Source organism: Spea bombifrons, chromosome 2 (assembly GCF_027358695.1).
Source record: "Spea bombifrons isolate aSpeBom1 chromosome 2, aSpeBom1.2.pri, whole genome shotgun sequence".
Lineage (NCBI taxonomy): Eukaryota > Metazoa > Chordata > Amphibia > Anura > Pelobatidae > Spea > Spea bombifrons.
The window spans coordinates 23,844,171-23,859,952 of NC_071088.1; the positions used below are offsets into that span (position 1 = coordinate 23,844,171).

Sequence of the window (15,782 nt, forward strand, 5' to 3'; positions counted from 1 at the left end):
TATTTATGTGGAGCCATTATTGTCTCTTTAGAAAGAGGAACCTGTCAAAACCCCATCATGCTTGCGTTTCCCCAAACATAAATGACACACAAATTGTGTTTTATAAAAATTGGCATTAAATTACATTAAAAAAAACATGGCTAGTTTAAAATGTCAGTTACTGTAAATGTGGGTACTGATCAGTTTCCTTGATGAATGATCACCTTTTATGAATGATCTGCTCTAGCGTAGTAAACCTTGTGTCATGGTGTGTTAAATAGAGATTTCAATCACATAAATTTAAAATAAAAATGCAATATTGGAAAGTATACGTTAAATGTATGTAAGGTTTTGCTGTTGTCAAGTGAGGCGTTCTGTAGCGGATTATTGGGTTAATTCTAGTGGACTTTTACGTGGCCTGCAATGCCGGCACGCATGTGAAGCTTACAGCCGCAGCAACAATAACGTCGTCTGAACAATTCTTCAGCGTTTAGTTGGTTTCGTTAAAAACCGAGAAAGCAAGGGTTGAAAAGCTGTAAAGTCTGCCGGTAACACAAACTATGAGTTAAGGTCTAACGGCTCCAGAATAAATTGTATATATAAAATCTCCCAAGAGAGGCAGAAAAATATAGCATATGTGTGTATGTATATATAATGTTTGTTTTAGCTTAAATGCTGCCTTATTGTTTAAGTTATATGTTCATACGATTGACGTCCTTGTCAATCTATAGTATTTCTCCTCCAGTAATAGTTACATAATCAGAGCTCAATAGGTAGTGTTTTGGAAGTTTGTTTTTAATAGTTTGTCAAGCAAGCAGTAGAAATGCAACAGCACAAAAAAAAAATGAAATGTGATGCTTGTATACGATATAAATGAAAATATTTTATATACGAGAAGCTTGGGATATATCAGTTTGTCGCAGTATGACCGTGAATAATTGGCAGTATATAAATGAAATTTAATATACTGACTTTTGGGTGGATAATTTAGTATATAGCCCCTTATTGGTGTTGTAACAACCTGCCGTAAGTATGTGCCCCCCCCCCTTTGCTACTTTGACGGCCTCTAGAAGCAATGCCTAGGTTACAGGTTACTTCTAAAAGCACACGCTTTGTGCCCTTAGAAAAAAAAAAAACACATTTCTATTAAAATAGTAAGAATTCCGATCCTGAAAATCCCTTGTACGTTGCAGAAAAGCTGTGCGTTATCTTGCGCTGCTCTTGTGCTTATCAGAGCACGACACTCATTAGGTTATGGATTAAAAGCCGCGGGTTTAATTATACAAGTTCCTGTAGCGTGATACATCGTTTTCCTGGTTCCAGACTGGTAAGTGTATTTGGCATGATTTTATGTCAAATGCAACAATCTTAACAAGTTCTGTGGTACGTGGCTGATAACATTGACTCGGGCTCTTATCTGTAGCCTTCTTCCCAGTAACACAAAGGTCAATGCCACGTACCACGGCAGATGGCGTTTCTCAAATGAAGAAAAACATTTAATTAGTTCAGGGTCTCTCTCGCCCTCTCTAAACCACTATTTAGCATTCTAAACATCTGTACATCTTAAATGTTCTCTCGGGGTGGGGGGGGGGGATTTTGGGGTGATCACCAAGAACCTGATAACATTTCCTTAAACCCATCTATCACCAAAAAATGTGAATATCTTGTATTGCTTCCTGCATCTAAAATGTTTTTATTTTAGTAATTTAGCTCTTTATCTTTTACAAACAGACTTTTTCCCCAAAATTTAAATCTTTAAAGTGGGGGTGCGGCCTATAATCGGGGTTTAGCATTTTTACCTTCTCCAGGGTGTCTGGAAGACCGGATCAGAAGACTGCAGAGCATTTTCTGTAGTGCGGTCTGGTGAAAATGCCCCCCCCCCCGGCAACACAAGCAGAAACTTTAGTTCCACCCTGATTTTGCATTCCCAACGTTGATGTAGAGGAGGCAGACTGGTGCAGGAATTGGAGGTCACGTCTGCTGCATCCACATCAACATTGCAAAACGAAAGTTTAGGTAAGGAAGGTGGGAGCCTCCTACCATACATTAAATAATAATTAAAAAAAATTCTTTAAAATAGCACCAAACTATAGGGGTGCGGCCTATATTCGAGCCAATACGGTAAATTCAGTGAGGTAAATTCAGTCTCTGGGTTTAACCGGCTGGTGGGCGCCATACCTGGGAGCTTGCCAGGGGGGGGTAGGTTACCCAGGGCTTAGAATGGAGCCACCTTCTCCATTTCTACCCGTATGTCACAATGCGTGTCAACGTGATGTCATTTTTAATGTTTTCCCGTGTTTTTTTTTTTTTTTTTTTTTTTACAGGGCTACTTTATCTATAAAGTGTAATGTAAATGGGATTGGTGTGAACTTTTGTAGTTCTGACTCCAATTTCAGGCCCTGCATGTTGCAGATAGTTTGATTTTCTTTCTGTGTGATCTGGGTTATGTTCAATATGATCTAAATACAACATATATAAAAATGAATTATTGTTAAATCTGAGTGTGAAAGGGGAAACCAGCAGTTTATTAAATGTTAAATAATTTGGCATAGAGATTGGTTTCTCTGAAGGTTTAGATCCGATTTACATTACAAGCAGCTGTTGCGAAAACAAATAATTGCCACGAAATACAGAGCAGGAGATTAAGGATTTTATATAGGTTAAGAAAATCAATTCCCAGGTTGCCGAATAGCGGCTTTCACTCATTCATTCCAATTTACCGCGGACAATAAAACACAAGGCGCTGCAAAGCGCCACCTTTTTAGTCTGTAAATATGTTTTCATGGTTGGGTTCTGTTGCTATTTATATTGCTTCGAACCTCCAGGGTCTTGAAGTGACATCAGGTGAAAGTGTTTTTATGTCTCGAACACCTGGTTTCTGGTAGTTAAATCCTGTTCTCATGGCTCGGAGTGGCACAGTACAAATTTCACATCAACTCTGTTAGATGTGATGCCTGGGCTGTGCGGGTTTCTGTGATCTTTCTTAGTAGGTAAAGCCTGAGATTCAGGCAGCGCCGATATGAGATTAACCGTGGAGAAATGATCGATCCTGTTTCTAGGTTTAATTGGGTTGTGTCAGGGGACGTTGCGGGGCATGTCATCATGTTGTGGTTGCTGCAAATGTGTCACAGCTCTGACAAAATGTTTTTGGGCTGAATAAATGGCGTAGCATAAGTTTTGTCATAATAATTTTGTAGTATTCTTTTCTGCTGACCCATGTTGTAATCAAAGGTTCTGCCTGCTTTCTCTTGTTAATGAGAATTTAATATTGATTTAATACTACAAAAGCTTGTAATACTACATAGATTATTTTTTGAACTAGTTAACACATAAGAATTTGGACTCATGGGGGTTATTCCTGCTTTGAGTTGCTCACTGAATTGGACCAATCAGAAGGCAGGGATCGGGACATGTCACTGGCTGGAATAGGGATCAGGCTAGATGATCAGTACCAGCCTATGGTATGTTTCTTTATTCTATGTCAGGGTCCTTTTGGCTGCAATGTATTTTACTGCATGCAAATGTGTCATTGAGGTTAGACAATGAGACATCTTTCTCATTTAACCTGTGGCACCAGAAGACTTTCTATGCTGTCCTTAAAGCCGGGATCCTTCGTGACCACTTGTAGTTGAGTCTGCTGTAGATTGTCCTGTTTGATAAGCCAGGTCTTAACTAGAGCTGACAACGGTGTGCTGACTGGCGTGGTGTAACATTGTACATTAGCGATGTTTAAACGTCACACCACACATGGTAAGAGACCCATCAGAGTCTGCAAAAGGAATTAGACCCCAGCGAGATCTGCTTTGAGGGTACCAGAGAAAATCTTACGGTGATCACACACGGTGAGATCACAGCAAGAACAGTGGAAAAATGTTGGGAAAAATTCCATATGATGTCCAACGTCTTTAGGGATGCTTGTGTACCCGGGGGCTCTAGCAAAGACAGAAGAGAATCTCTAGTCATGCTGTGAAAATGATCGGTAGTAAATTAAGAAATAAACACATTGGCGCAAAACATTAACCAAAAGTCGCTCAATGTATTGTTTTGTTCATTATAAACTGATACAATTGTGTCGTACTTTAAGAAGCTGCTCTGCTAGCATTTCATGTCATGTGTGGTTATTTTCTTCTGTGGCATTTTGTCTCGGCTGTACTCTGGAAGTGTTTTGGGCACGGTGTCCAGTACGTTTGTTGATGTTCTATAAATGATCTACTTGTGCAGCTCGTTCATGTCTGTTCCAGTAGGAGTAAACACTGGAACTGCTCTGGCAGACCTTGGCTTCATCTCTCTTTTCAAAAGTTGGTTTGTCAAACTGTTCTAGGAAATAAACCGGGCACAATCCAATCGGTTTACAGCTTAGACATGCTACCCTTCTAACGCTGAACTCTAAACTGGATTTAGAGGGAGTGGGGAGGGCAAGCGAGAAGGGCAAGGAAGGCAGTAGTATTAAAGGGGACATTTGCACAGATACATATATTTTATATATTTGTGCCATGAAGCTAAATGCAGTCAGGAATTTTGCATTGGCTTTAGGCAAAAATGTGATCCGGAATGATTTGCTGATCCCTTGTAAAAGTAGCAACATCCACCCTTTCCTACTTCTCTAAAAATCCACAGGGCAGCGTACCTTAACTTCTATAACTGCGGCCAGGTGAAAATGAGAGGGTAGCACAGGACGTTTATAGTGTGACTGGGTCTTTTCTCCTGATCTTCTAGCATCTTGTCTTGTCTAATGTCTAATCACATTAGTCTTGCCTATTATGTTTTTTCTTTAATCCACCTTGTCCTCTGTCCTGTCTTTTCTCCTCAACGCTTCGCTTCCCCCTAAATCCAGTCCTTTACTATCCGGTTTCTGCATACCCACTGCTATTTATCCTCTTGCATCCTTTCCGCCTGATGTAACCCTTTTCTCTTTTGCCATGTCACATTTGTTTATTCTCGTCAACCATTTCCAACTTTAATTTGCCAAATTCACAAACTACTGTTTCTGCCACTCCAATATGTTACCTCTTATCTCTGCTAGTTTCTTTTTCACTCGTACCCTCTTCCCTGTTTTACTGAAAATACTTATTCTCATATCCAGTGGTATATTGGGACCAGTGATTTAGTGCTCCCTGATAGAGCATAAGTCCGCCTAAGTACCTTGGAAGTATTATTCACGTGACGTGTGATCAGGAGCGAGAAGCATTCCTGTATCGCGGCTGCAAGTGTGTAAGATTTACACGGATACCAAGATTATGAACGACCCAAAGTCCACCAAATTCAACCCTTCCAAGTTCACCGAGACTCCGTCACTGAGACTTGTATTCTAATACGGTCCCAAAGGGTTAAACATTCTATAAAAGCTTGTGAGCCATACCCTTGTTTTGTAATGTATTGGTTTCACTTGGTCCCTTTGAATATATGTACCGTGAGAAGCACTGCCTAAATTGTTGGCGCTATAAATAAATAAAATGATTAATAAAGGTGCAGTTCTGTTAAAAATCCATGTATGTAATTAAAGGCTCAGCTGTATTAGCAGGAACTCGAGCAATCCCCTGCAAGCGGTTCTTCAAGTACCTGCACAATTACTGCTTTTTTCACTCCTTGTTTTGTACATAAATAGAAGTCACTTTTTTTGCTGTGTAAAACACTGGGTTATAAGACCTTCTTTTTTTTTTTTTTTTTTTTTTAATTTATTTAAACCATAAACTCTGAAATTCCTTCCTGGCAGTTTGAACCTGCTCTTCCGTGCCTTATGCATTTTTTTTTTTGTACACAAACAAAAAGCAATATTTTCTCCGTGTTTTGCTGGAATTGTATAGTTTCAGTCTGCGTTCTGCTGTTGCTAGGATGCAAAACGTGAATCACATACTGTAAATGTGCTACAAGGGTGGTTTTCCTGGTTTGTTCTGTTCTCCGTCTGTCTGGGTACCGTTACTAGAAACCAAATGACTTTGCTATGCTAGAATATCAGTCGGTAGAGAGTGATGCTTTCTTTCTCCCCGAGGTTTAAATGCGTGCACTGTTTGGGAATTGCGAATTTGTAAGAATAAAATATATGGCAAGGAAAATCCTTAGATTTTATGAGTCAAACAGATGCATTCTATTTCAGATTATCCCAATAAATGTAGTCACTTTTTGGTGCATCTGTCAGATGTTTCCCTAATGGATCAGAGACAGTAACTTATCGAGACTGTGATAATACATGAAGAAATGTTATTTTAACCCTCTTTATGTTTATCCTGCTGTTAATCTGTTTCTGTATAAATCAAACCCGAGCTTTGACGGGGACGACCTGGAGAAGCAGCACCCAGTTCCTGGATATAATAAAGTGTAGGGGTTAAAGAAACCGGAAAAGAAATCCGGGGCACAGTCATGAGCCCTATCGCCCTAGCCAGAAAGCCCATCGGTAGTAGAAATAAACGTTTCTGTTCTGAATAAATCTGTTGACACTAACCTTTTGTGGGATGTGACACACCATGAGTGTTTTCATGGCAATTTCTTGGAAAAGCACTTGGTAAACATAAAGAAGGTGGCTTTTAAGGTCATGCCAGGCGCTTCTTTGTTTAGAAACAGTAGCTTGACGGTCTGAGCGTTAAGTAGTTATCTAGACAGTAATCTTCTCGTGCTTTAACAGTGAAATGAAACACCGGTTTACCACAACTAGTGTTCAGACCATTTTTACCATTAAATACCCCAACAAGATATGTGTTGCAGGTAGTGAGAGTAATGAATGTAAACCGAGTCGCCTTACTCGTATCGAAGACATGTAGTACAGGTGATACCGTATTTTGATACCAGCAAAGGAGAAACGTCTACTATCGGTTGGTTTGTTTCATGAAGCCCGAAATGTGCCGGTTCTCCTAGAATGCTGGAACCCTCGATCTAGATATAAAAAGCAAAAACCATGTAGTTCTGTATAAACACTTTGTAGAAGAGACATCTGAGGTCTTGAAGGCATTGATGAGATCTTGCTATATGAGCTTTGATCTGTTAAGTAATTCTTTGGATTAAACTCGCCTACACTTTGGCCGTCCATGTTTGTGAAGGCATTCGCTCTGGGGTCTCTCGGTATAACACAACACACTGAGAATGTACTTGACATGCTAGACTCCAGGAATATGGCTTTGCGTGCGCGTACGTACAATGAGAGATTATGGATGAAGGAACGGCCACAGGGTGCGCTTTCAGAGGAGCAGCTGCAGGAGGTTGATGTAAAGATGCTGTCTAATGTAGCTTCAACAGAATTCATGCAACGTGCGTTCCGGCTTTCACAGGGCAATTTCTTCTTCACCGGTTACAACCGGAATGCGAACTTAAACCCAGTCCCATCATCGGCTTTTCCAAATCCGTTCGCTTATTAACCCCGTGTTGGAGATTTTCTTAAATGCAAACTCTCATTAGTGGAAATCCATCATAAAAAGTGTTGGAACAAATCAAGTATAACAGAAAAAAATATTTCTAAAACATTTATCTTTTATTTATATAGCGCCAACAAAATCTTGTGTAAAAGAATGTGAAATATTTATATTTTCTCACTATCTTATGAAGAACACTTGGCTCTTTATACATTTGTTTTTTGCTCCTCTCAGCCCTTCTTTGTAATACATGCTGTATACAGATTTTCTGTTGCACGTATTTTGTGCGGTTTTTTGTTTAATGTACATGACTTGATTTGAGAGTTTTACTAATATGATGGCGATATATAAAATTTGGAATGAGGTGCAATGGACTTATATATATTATAGACTCACAAAGTCCATTGCACGTCATTCCATATATTCCAAGCCTGGTGCTGGTAACCAGCACTTTCCATACAAAGCACTCTCAAAGGATGGTCAGCACTCTAGGTCAGGACCTGATGAAAGTCAGCAATGACTGAAATGTTGACTTGACTTTGTTTGAATAAAGTTGTTGATTTGAAGACCTGGAGTGCTGACCATCCTTTGAGAGTGAGATATATATGTATCTGTTATGCTGAAATTTTTGCAGCAATTATGAAATGCATCACAAATATTAGGTAAAAAAGAACAATTTAAATTAAAATTTCCACTATATAGAAAATACAATAAATCTGGGAAATAATGCAGCCAATCGGTGGCAGGAAAACGCTCCCATTGAAATCCAGTGGGGGTGCTTACCGTGCATGCATGGCTGGAGCTGAGGAGAGTGAAGGGGCAAATACATATGGGGGGGCAATTCTGCGGAATCCCCTTATGTGTTTGCAAAAGGGACACAACGGAAACTTAAAGGAACCACTTGGTAAAGGAAAAGCGAATGTAAAATAAAACATCACTTTATTAATTTAGCATTACTGTGCCTTTAATAACTAAAGCAACAAGGGGATTTTGATAAGTTGATGTATTTTCTTTGGTTCAGATGTTGATTAGTGTGAAAGCGCTTTTATGCTTGCATATTGCGGTAGCGTTTCTGGTAATTACTTAATACAGCATGTATTATCTGTTTCAGCTGAATAGCACCCCGTGCTTTATGATGAATGTAAAATAGCAATAAGTTAACCAAGTATAAGCATAACTTCACAGTACCCATGGGTCTGAATGTGCCGTTTTGTACCCTGGCACAATTATCCCCTTTCAGCGGTAAGAATAGTTTAAGTTGTAGTGTTTATTCTGAATAGAAGCTGAAACAAGTGCAGCAAACAATAAACGACTTTTCTCGCAGGCGATTGTTCCCTTTTATACAGAGTCTTTATGGTAGAAGTATCCGATTCTTTCATGTCTTTTGTGCTTTGTAGATGTATAATTATAAGCTTACGTTATAATGGGCTTCTCTGCCACAATTGTCAACACAACTTGTGTTCTCAAATATATACATTAATCAACTGTGCATTGTTACTTTACATTACACACTCTTATGTTTAACAAAGGCCTAAGAAAAAAAGAGGTGAAAATAAATTGTTCCAGTGTGAAGCACTACATGATTTCCAGAAATATGTATTGCCTTTTATAATAAGGGGAATTCAAGGGGTTAATGAATGTGTTTAGCTGTCGGTAGCACCCAGGCATAATAGTTCTGTTGAAGTTATGCATGCGTTTCAGATTGTTTTTATGTTTAGTAGCTATTGACCGTTCTTTTTTTGTCGTTTAGTTTATATGATGGAATGTCTTTGTAATGTGATTATCACTGTAGGATTTTTCAAGATAGAGATCCCATTCGCATACAGTTATACACTTAAAGTCACACTACCCTTTAAACAAAGAATGTGTAATAAAGCACTTTAAAATGCATTTGGTAAACCTGAAAACACCAAGTACCTGCATTTTTATTAGAAGCTGCAGCTCCCTGCTGCCTCTGTGGTCCAATCACTCGCACCGCTAAAAATCAGTGAGTGATCTCGCCACGCACATGCCCCGAAACCCCCCCCCCGAATCATGTGTCTGAAGATATGTTCCACCAAATACATCTACAACACAGCAAGTATGATGTCTTCTGCAGAATGGGGACGCCATGTAAATTTAAATGAAATACTTGGTTATCATTTGCATTAAAGTGCATGTTATGGCTGGGGGGGTCCCTTTCAGAACTCTTAATTAAGCTTTGTTGGTTTTGTATTAAAGAGTCATTCATTCAAACGGTAAAAACACAACAATAGCTCAATGTAATTCGCTAGACCAGCCTAAGTTAACAGACACCATGTGTAACCTAAAAAACATCCACTCGTATGAGTTATCTGTGGGTTCCCAGTAGAAAGATCCTTTATTGGTCAGTTAGGATGGGTTCTGGTTGAAATGTGGAACATCATAAGCTGTAACGTGTGTGTGTGTGTGTGTGTGTGTGTATGTATGTATGTATGTATGTGCGTTAGACTTCTGATATAGACAGGGTACATGATTGAGCATTTCAAGTAGTTCATCAATTCATAAAGATTGCCCTGCGTAGACTGTGCCGGATCATCTCCAGGGGGAAAATAAATATAGACTTTAACTTTTATTTGACTTAATGCCAAAGGCTGTGAGCAATATCTGGGTGGGGGGGGGGATATATGAACATACTTGCCTGGCAAACATCTGACTTAATTTTATCTGTTAAGTTGACATTAGAGGCAGAAACTTGTAATAGAGTAATATGGGAGTTTTTGGTGGGATGGGGAACTTTTTTTTTATTAAAACCCCTTCTTCCTTGAGCCTTTTTTAAGAGGGGTTTGAGTCCTAGTGGTATTACACTACACTATCTTCCTGGAAGCAGTTTATTTGAATTGGTTGACTGTGTCTGTTGTAGGCCAGCAGCAATAATTTGCTTGGCCCTGTTCCTGATACTACAGGTAAAAAGTATCTGTGATGGAGATTTTCAAGGTGATTTGGTGAAAATTGGATTTTCTCTGATATTGTGGTGACTTTGTTTCCAAGTAAACTTTCTGCTATGACAGGTTTTGCAATTCACACTTCAAGTCCCGGCTTTGGGCATCTGGCAGCTCCACAAATGGAGATGAATGTTCAAGTGAAATGCTGCTGCTGAAAATGAAAATTGACTTGTACTTTTACGTGGTTTGTTCTGTGTCACTCGGTCCCCTGACACCGATGTGACTTGGCAACTAAGCTAAAAATCAATTCATCCAATAGAGCTAGAAAAACATTTGGTACCCTACTCTGCGACCAATGTTGCGTTCACAGATGCTACAAAAGTTATACAAAGTATCTGTCATTGCCTATATATGTTCATGAACTGCATCTCGTTATATTGCTCAATTTATTTATTTTTAAAGTATCGCACATTCTCTGATCGTTTTAATTTGTTCTTGGGAAGCTCCTTGTATCAAGGTTCATACCATTACTGACCTAACCTTAGTAGGTGAGGCAGGTAGGTGGAAGGTCCTTTCCTTAAGCAGTTGCTAAAAGATGTGCGTATTTAGGCGTTTTATGCGTGTAAGGATGCTGTTACATTTGTTTGCCCTGAGCAAGTGATGTGCGTATGGTTTGGTTGACACAATAAGTTGGGAGCTCTTATTTTAACATTTTGCCAAGTTTGGGCATTGTGACCAAAGTAGAAGACTATGTATTGTCACATCAGCTCTCAGGGCCTATTAAGTCTCTTCCTCATCCTAAATGACCATGGATGCTGATTGGTTCAGCAGCTTGGCGGCAATCCCACTAGTTTAAATATATATTTTTTTCTTCCTCTGATCATCTTCTGGGGTAGAGTGAAAAAACATGGGGGACATATATGTCACCATATGAATCAATTGTAGTATTAATATTTCACGTTAAAAGATTGATTTATTCTTACTGTATATGCGTAATACATTTCAACTAGAAATGTTTCTGATTAGAGCTCTTTTATACTAGGTTTTCCTTTTTCTTCACCTGCAGGTCAGTGACGGATCCAAGAGACGGAAAGAGAGTTGCTCTCAAAAAGATGCCCAACGTCTTCCAGAATCTAGTCTCTTGCAAAAGGGTCTTCCGAGAATTGAAGATGTTGTGTTTTTTTAAACATGACAACGTAAGTCTGTTGAAGAAAGAAGCTTTTTTTTTGTGATATGCATAAATGTTTCAGATAATTGACTAGAATTGGCACAAGTACCATGTCATGTTTATCTATTGCAGAGATATCGGATACCATTAAAGGGACCCCAATTCTTTTTAAATTATCTGCGAAGCAAACCGTATTCGCTTAGTTGATATCCCTAATTCACATAAGCTCACAATGCCGCTTGTTAGCATCTAGTCGCTGTTAGCCTTTTTTGTTAAATTTTAGTGCAAAAAGTTATTGAAACTCCTCCATTGTGTATCTCCAGTTCAGGTCATGGGCCGAATCAGGCAAGAAACAAAAATACTTTCCAGCGTTAAAATAAAAAATAAAAAAGTTTCTGATGGTCAAGAAAACCAATGTGAAAAATAACATCGTAAAATTAGCAGGTCATCTGAGGCCCGAGGCATAAAGTTCATTTTCTGTTCCTACGTAAAGAAAAAAACACTGTACAGAGTGGCATGGATTGATATCCTGAGAAAATTAAGAACTGCGTTCGCATCGTTAAGGATGTCCCATTGTTTATGACCTCTTGCTAAGCACTCTGTTCCTGTATAAGCCGGCGCTGTTACATTGTTTTCCTTTTTAATTAAACCTTGTGGCGAGTTAATGAGCTTAACTGGTGTGCCTAAGCTGCGTCTTTCGGGTGGCGTGACCGTGCGAGTGCTCTTGTTCTTTCGTAGCCTGTAAGCATGATGGGAAATGTTTCATAGGCTAATGCTGTTTTGTTCCTCATGAGTATGTGACAGATTGATTTGCTACCGTATGCATGGTAATATCTTTATGTTCTTTTACAGGTACTCTCTGCACTTGATATTCTCCAACCTCCTCACATTGATTATTTTGAAGAAATGTATCCTCTACACTTATAACTATTATTATTATTATTAAGGCAGCACTTCTTGCAATACATATATTCAAAGAGTATGACCGAACCGGAATTGACATATTAAGATAATGTTGGGTAAAGAGGGGCCGCCTTGCAAGCTTACGATGTAGAGGTGTGTAAGTTTCGGGGTGGGTATGGACACATGAAATGTTAGGGTTGTGTATATAATGTATGTGTTGACTAAAGAATTGGACCACCTTTAGCAGCAAAATATATTTTGCTGTAATTATAAATCGGTAATCATAAGTCTTTGCCCACTCCACCATGCACAACGGTTTTAACTCTGTGGGTGTTTGAAGGACACCTTAGTGGCGTTTTAGGCCGACGGCATGACGCTGTTCTGTAGAATTCATGATTCCTTCAATGATGGCAAATTGTCCATGTCCAGATGTACAAAGTATCTCGGTGGTCAAGAGCGATGCTGTCCGTGTCACAGCGGTGAAATCATGCAAGAGAGTTAATAAAGCATTTTGCACAGCATTCAGAGGCCTACCTTATACTCTTTCTGGTGTCTGTCTGGTTGAAATGCCGCCAGATTGGTTATTTTATTTTTTCTATGTAATGTGAAGAACATTTTCTGCTGCTATCAACCAAGCCCTTTGACTCTTCTTGCTGTCTCCTTGGCTTTTAACTACAATGCAGCATTAACCTGGCCGGAGGAATATTACCGTCCAGATAGAACGAGAGGCAGGAGTTATTTCTGGGCTCGGTATGGCTCTGCAGAAATGCTGAGGATCATCCGAATAATGCGATATGTGTTTGTGCGAGTAGAGAATCCAAGCTTTTCAAAGCAAACTTGTTTTATACATTTTAATAATGTTAATTTAGGGATACGCTTGACTTTTTATAAGCTTTTTTATTTTCTTTCCTAGAAATTGAAAGGGTACATTGTGAAATAATTTTGCGTGATTACGGCGTGTGGTTTATATAAATGCTACGCGGACCTTTTCTGTCTTGGCATCTCTATTAGTGAAGTAATGGGACATGAAACCCACACCATTAAAATGTCATTTATATTTAAATGCATAAACGAATCTGTTCTATCGCTAATATAGCTGTACTTGTTCCAACCTATTTCACTGCGCTCTAATATCTGTCCTTATTTTACGTTGGGTGGTGGTTGAGCCGGCCGGCGTGTAGATTCCTGCGCGTTTGCCGACATCTGGGCAGCTGACGGCACATTTGAAGTGCCCAGCTGTGCAAATAAGATAATCTACTTGAATCACAATCTACACGGCATTATGCAGGATAACGTCTTGTCATTACTAGATGCATAAAAAGCCTGCTCATTTATTTGTTCAAGATTGTATCTCCCGTTTATGAAAGTGTCTTCTCGCACAGCTTTATGGGTATTTAACAACGTTCAAGTCTGGCTGCTACCCGATACACTGAATACATTCAAAACGTGTGAATAAAAGCCCATTTTATCGTCCCCCAGTACATAAGACCGTTACGTTAAAGCTAAAACTATGATTGACAGGTTTGTTTTCTGACGTTAAATCTTGATTACTGGAAGGTGTACTCGTATATATATGATCAGTGAGGTGATATGTATAGAGTTTATTCAAATTCTGGTGTTTGGACGCCAAAATATTTGCTACTGGTACATCTTCTTTTGGAAAAATGTCCTAGACTCGGGGCCGGCCCAAGGCAAAATGCCGCCTGGGGCGAATTTTAAAATGCTGCCCCCCCCCCCATCTACCCTTTCTCTCCCTCCGTCCCTGCCGCCCCCCCCCCTTGTACTTGCCTTTGAGCAGTCCTGCGGCGAGTCGCCGCAGAGGAGAGAGGGGCGCCGAGCGGGTACTGACAGCTTGGTAAGCGCAAACCACTCAGCGCCCCTTTCTCTCTTTTTCGCTTTAAAAAAAAAAAAAAGGGCCTGCCCCACTCGGCTCCATTGTCGGGCCGGCCCTGCCTGGACTTGTCCTTTTTATCTTTTTCTGCCAAGTCTGCTTGTGACATGTAAACAGAGAACACGATGCTCTGCTCCCAACATCCTTCCTTTTTAGTTGTATCCTTCAACTTGGCCCTGTTACCCTCCAAACAATATACCTTGGATATGTGTCCATGTTAACCGGTATTGCTTGATGATTCTTCCCAATTAAGTCACCTCGTCTTTTTTACGGGGGCTTCAAATGGAGCTAAAAGAAGAAACGGTTTGGGCTCGGGTCTGGGCTGGCCCATAGTTTAAGCCCCCCGACATCTCTGTGTTCCCTTCAGGCTCAATCATTTTCTTTCCCTTTTTGTTTGCTGGCATGAGTGGGATTTTTGGAAGAGTTAGGAACAAGCTGTTTACAATCTTTATCCCGTCTGCTTGGGGAACATGAAATCCCTCACTTGTGTTTTGTGAAAGAAATGTTTTCAGTAGTGGATTGCGATGCGTCTCGTGATCATCATATAGGTATAGCTCTGGTTATCCTATCCAAAAATAATGCATGGCTTGACAAATGAACATGTCATTTGCATCCTTCTTGTCTGTTTTTGTTTAGCTAAAAGTGGCTATAAAATGTGTTCCAGATGTATACAAATGATGCCAAGTCCTAAAATTTGTCCTTCTGTGACACGAAGCATTAATTAAAACGAAGCCCTGGGAGAAAATAATCCTCGTCTTTACACAAACAGCCATCAACAATTTCTAGTTTATAGAGAATTCCTTGCTAAAATGTTTAGTTTTTTTAATGTAATTGTTTTTTTTTCCTGTTTAGATAAAGATACTTGGCATAATCTAGCATCTAAAAGGTATTCTAATGCACAGGTCTTTGCTAGTCTGTATGACTTTGGTATCCTAGTTCATGCTTTATAGTCCTGAGAGCCGCAGTACGGTGTCTCTAGGTCTCATCACAGAATAGGCTCTTCTCGGTGGTGAATGTTGTGTTCTAACCTTAGCATTTGAGCAAATTGTTGAAGCTTTTTCGGATACTCCTTGCACACCACCAGCCTTTCACGCGTCCAAAGCAGGGAGGCATTTGTTGGAATTGTGGATCGAGGCAGGGCTGGGATGCGGTCAGAGGCAAGTCCATTAAAAACGTACCTGTTTAACTTAACAAGCACTTCCTCGTGGAGCCGTGAACTTCAGCCGGCAACCTTATGACCTGCCAAGCTGCAGCTTGATTTTCTCACTGCTTTTCACACATGCTGGGCCTGAGGTTACTGGAAATAAGAAATTGTAATTTAGAAATGTGTTGCCAATATTTGTGTGTGTGTGTGCGCATACCTTGGTTGTAACGAGTGGTTTGGGCCATTCTCTGTAAACCCTAGAGATGGCTGTGCACAGGGCCGGCCCTACAATGGAGCCGACTGGGGCAATTGCCCCAGGCGGCACTTTAGAAGGGGCGGCACTTTGCCGCCCCAAGCGTTTTTTGTTGTTGTTCGTTTTGAAGCGGAGGAGAGAGAGAGGGGGGGGCGCCGAGTGGTTTTCGCTTACCCGCTCGGCGCCCCTCTCTCTCTCTCT

The 15,782-nt window shown here is 40.0% G+C and overlaps 1 protein-coding gene across 1 annotated transcript in view; it reads left to right on the plus strand.

Annotated features, from left to right (window-relative positions):
* The window catches only part of NLK (nemo like kinase), a 66,997-nt gene that overhangs the window by 31,053 nt on the left and 20,162 nt on the right, over positions 1-15,782 (plus strand). Inside the window, exons 2-3 of the mRNA XM_053457155.1 lie at positions 11,289-11,418; positions 12,243-12,298. Coding sequence (XP_053313130.1) covers positions 11,289-11,418; positions 12,243-12,298 — 186 coding nt within the window. The remainder of the gene's footprint in view (positions 1-11,288; positions 11,419-12,242; positions 12,299-15,782) is intronic.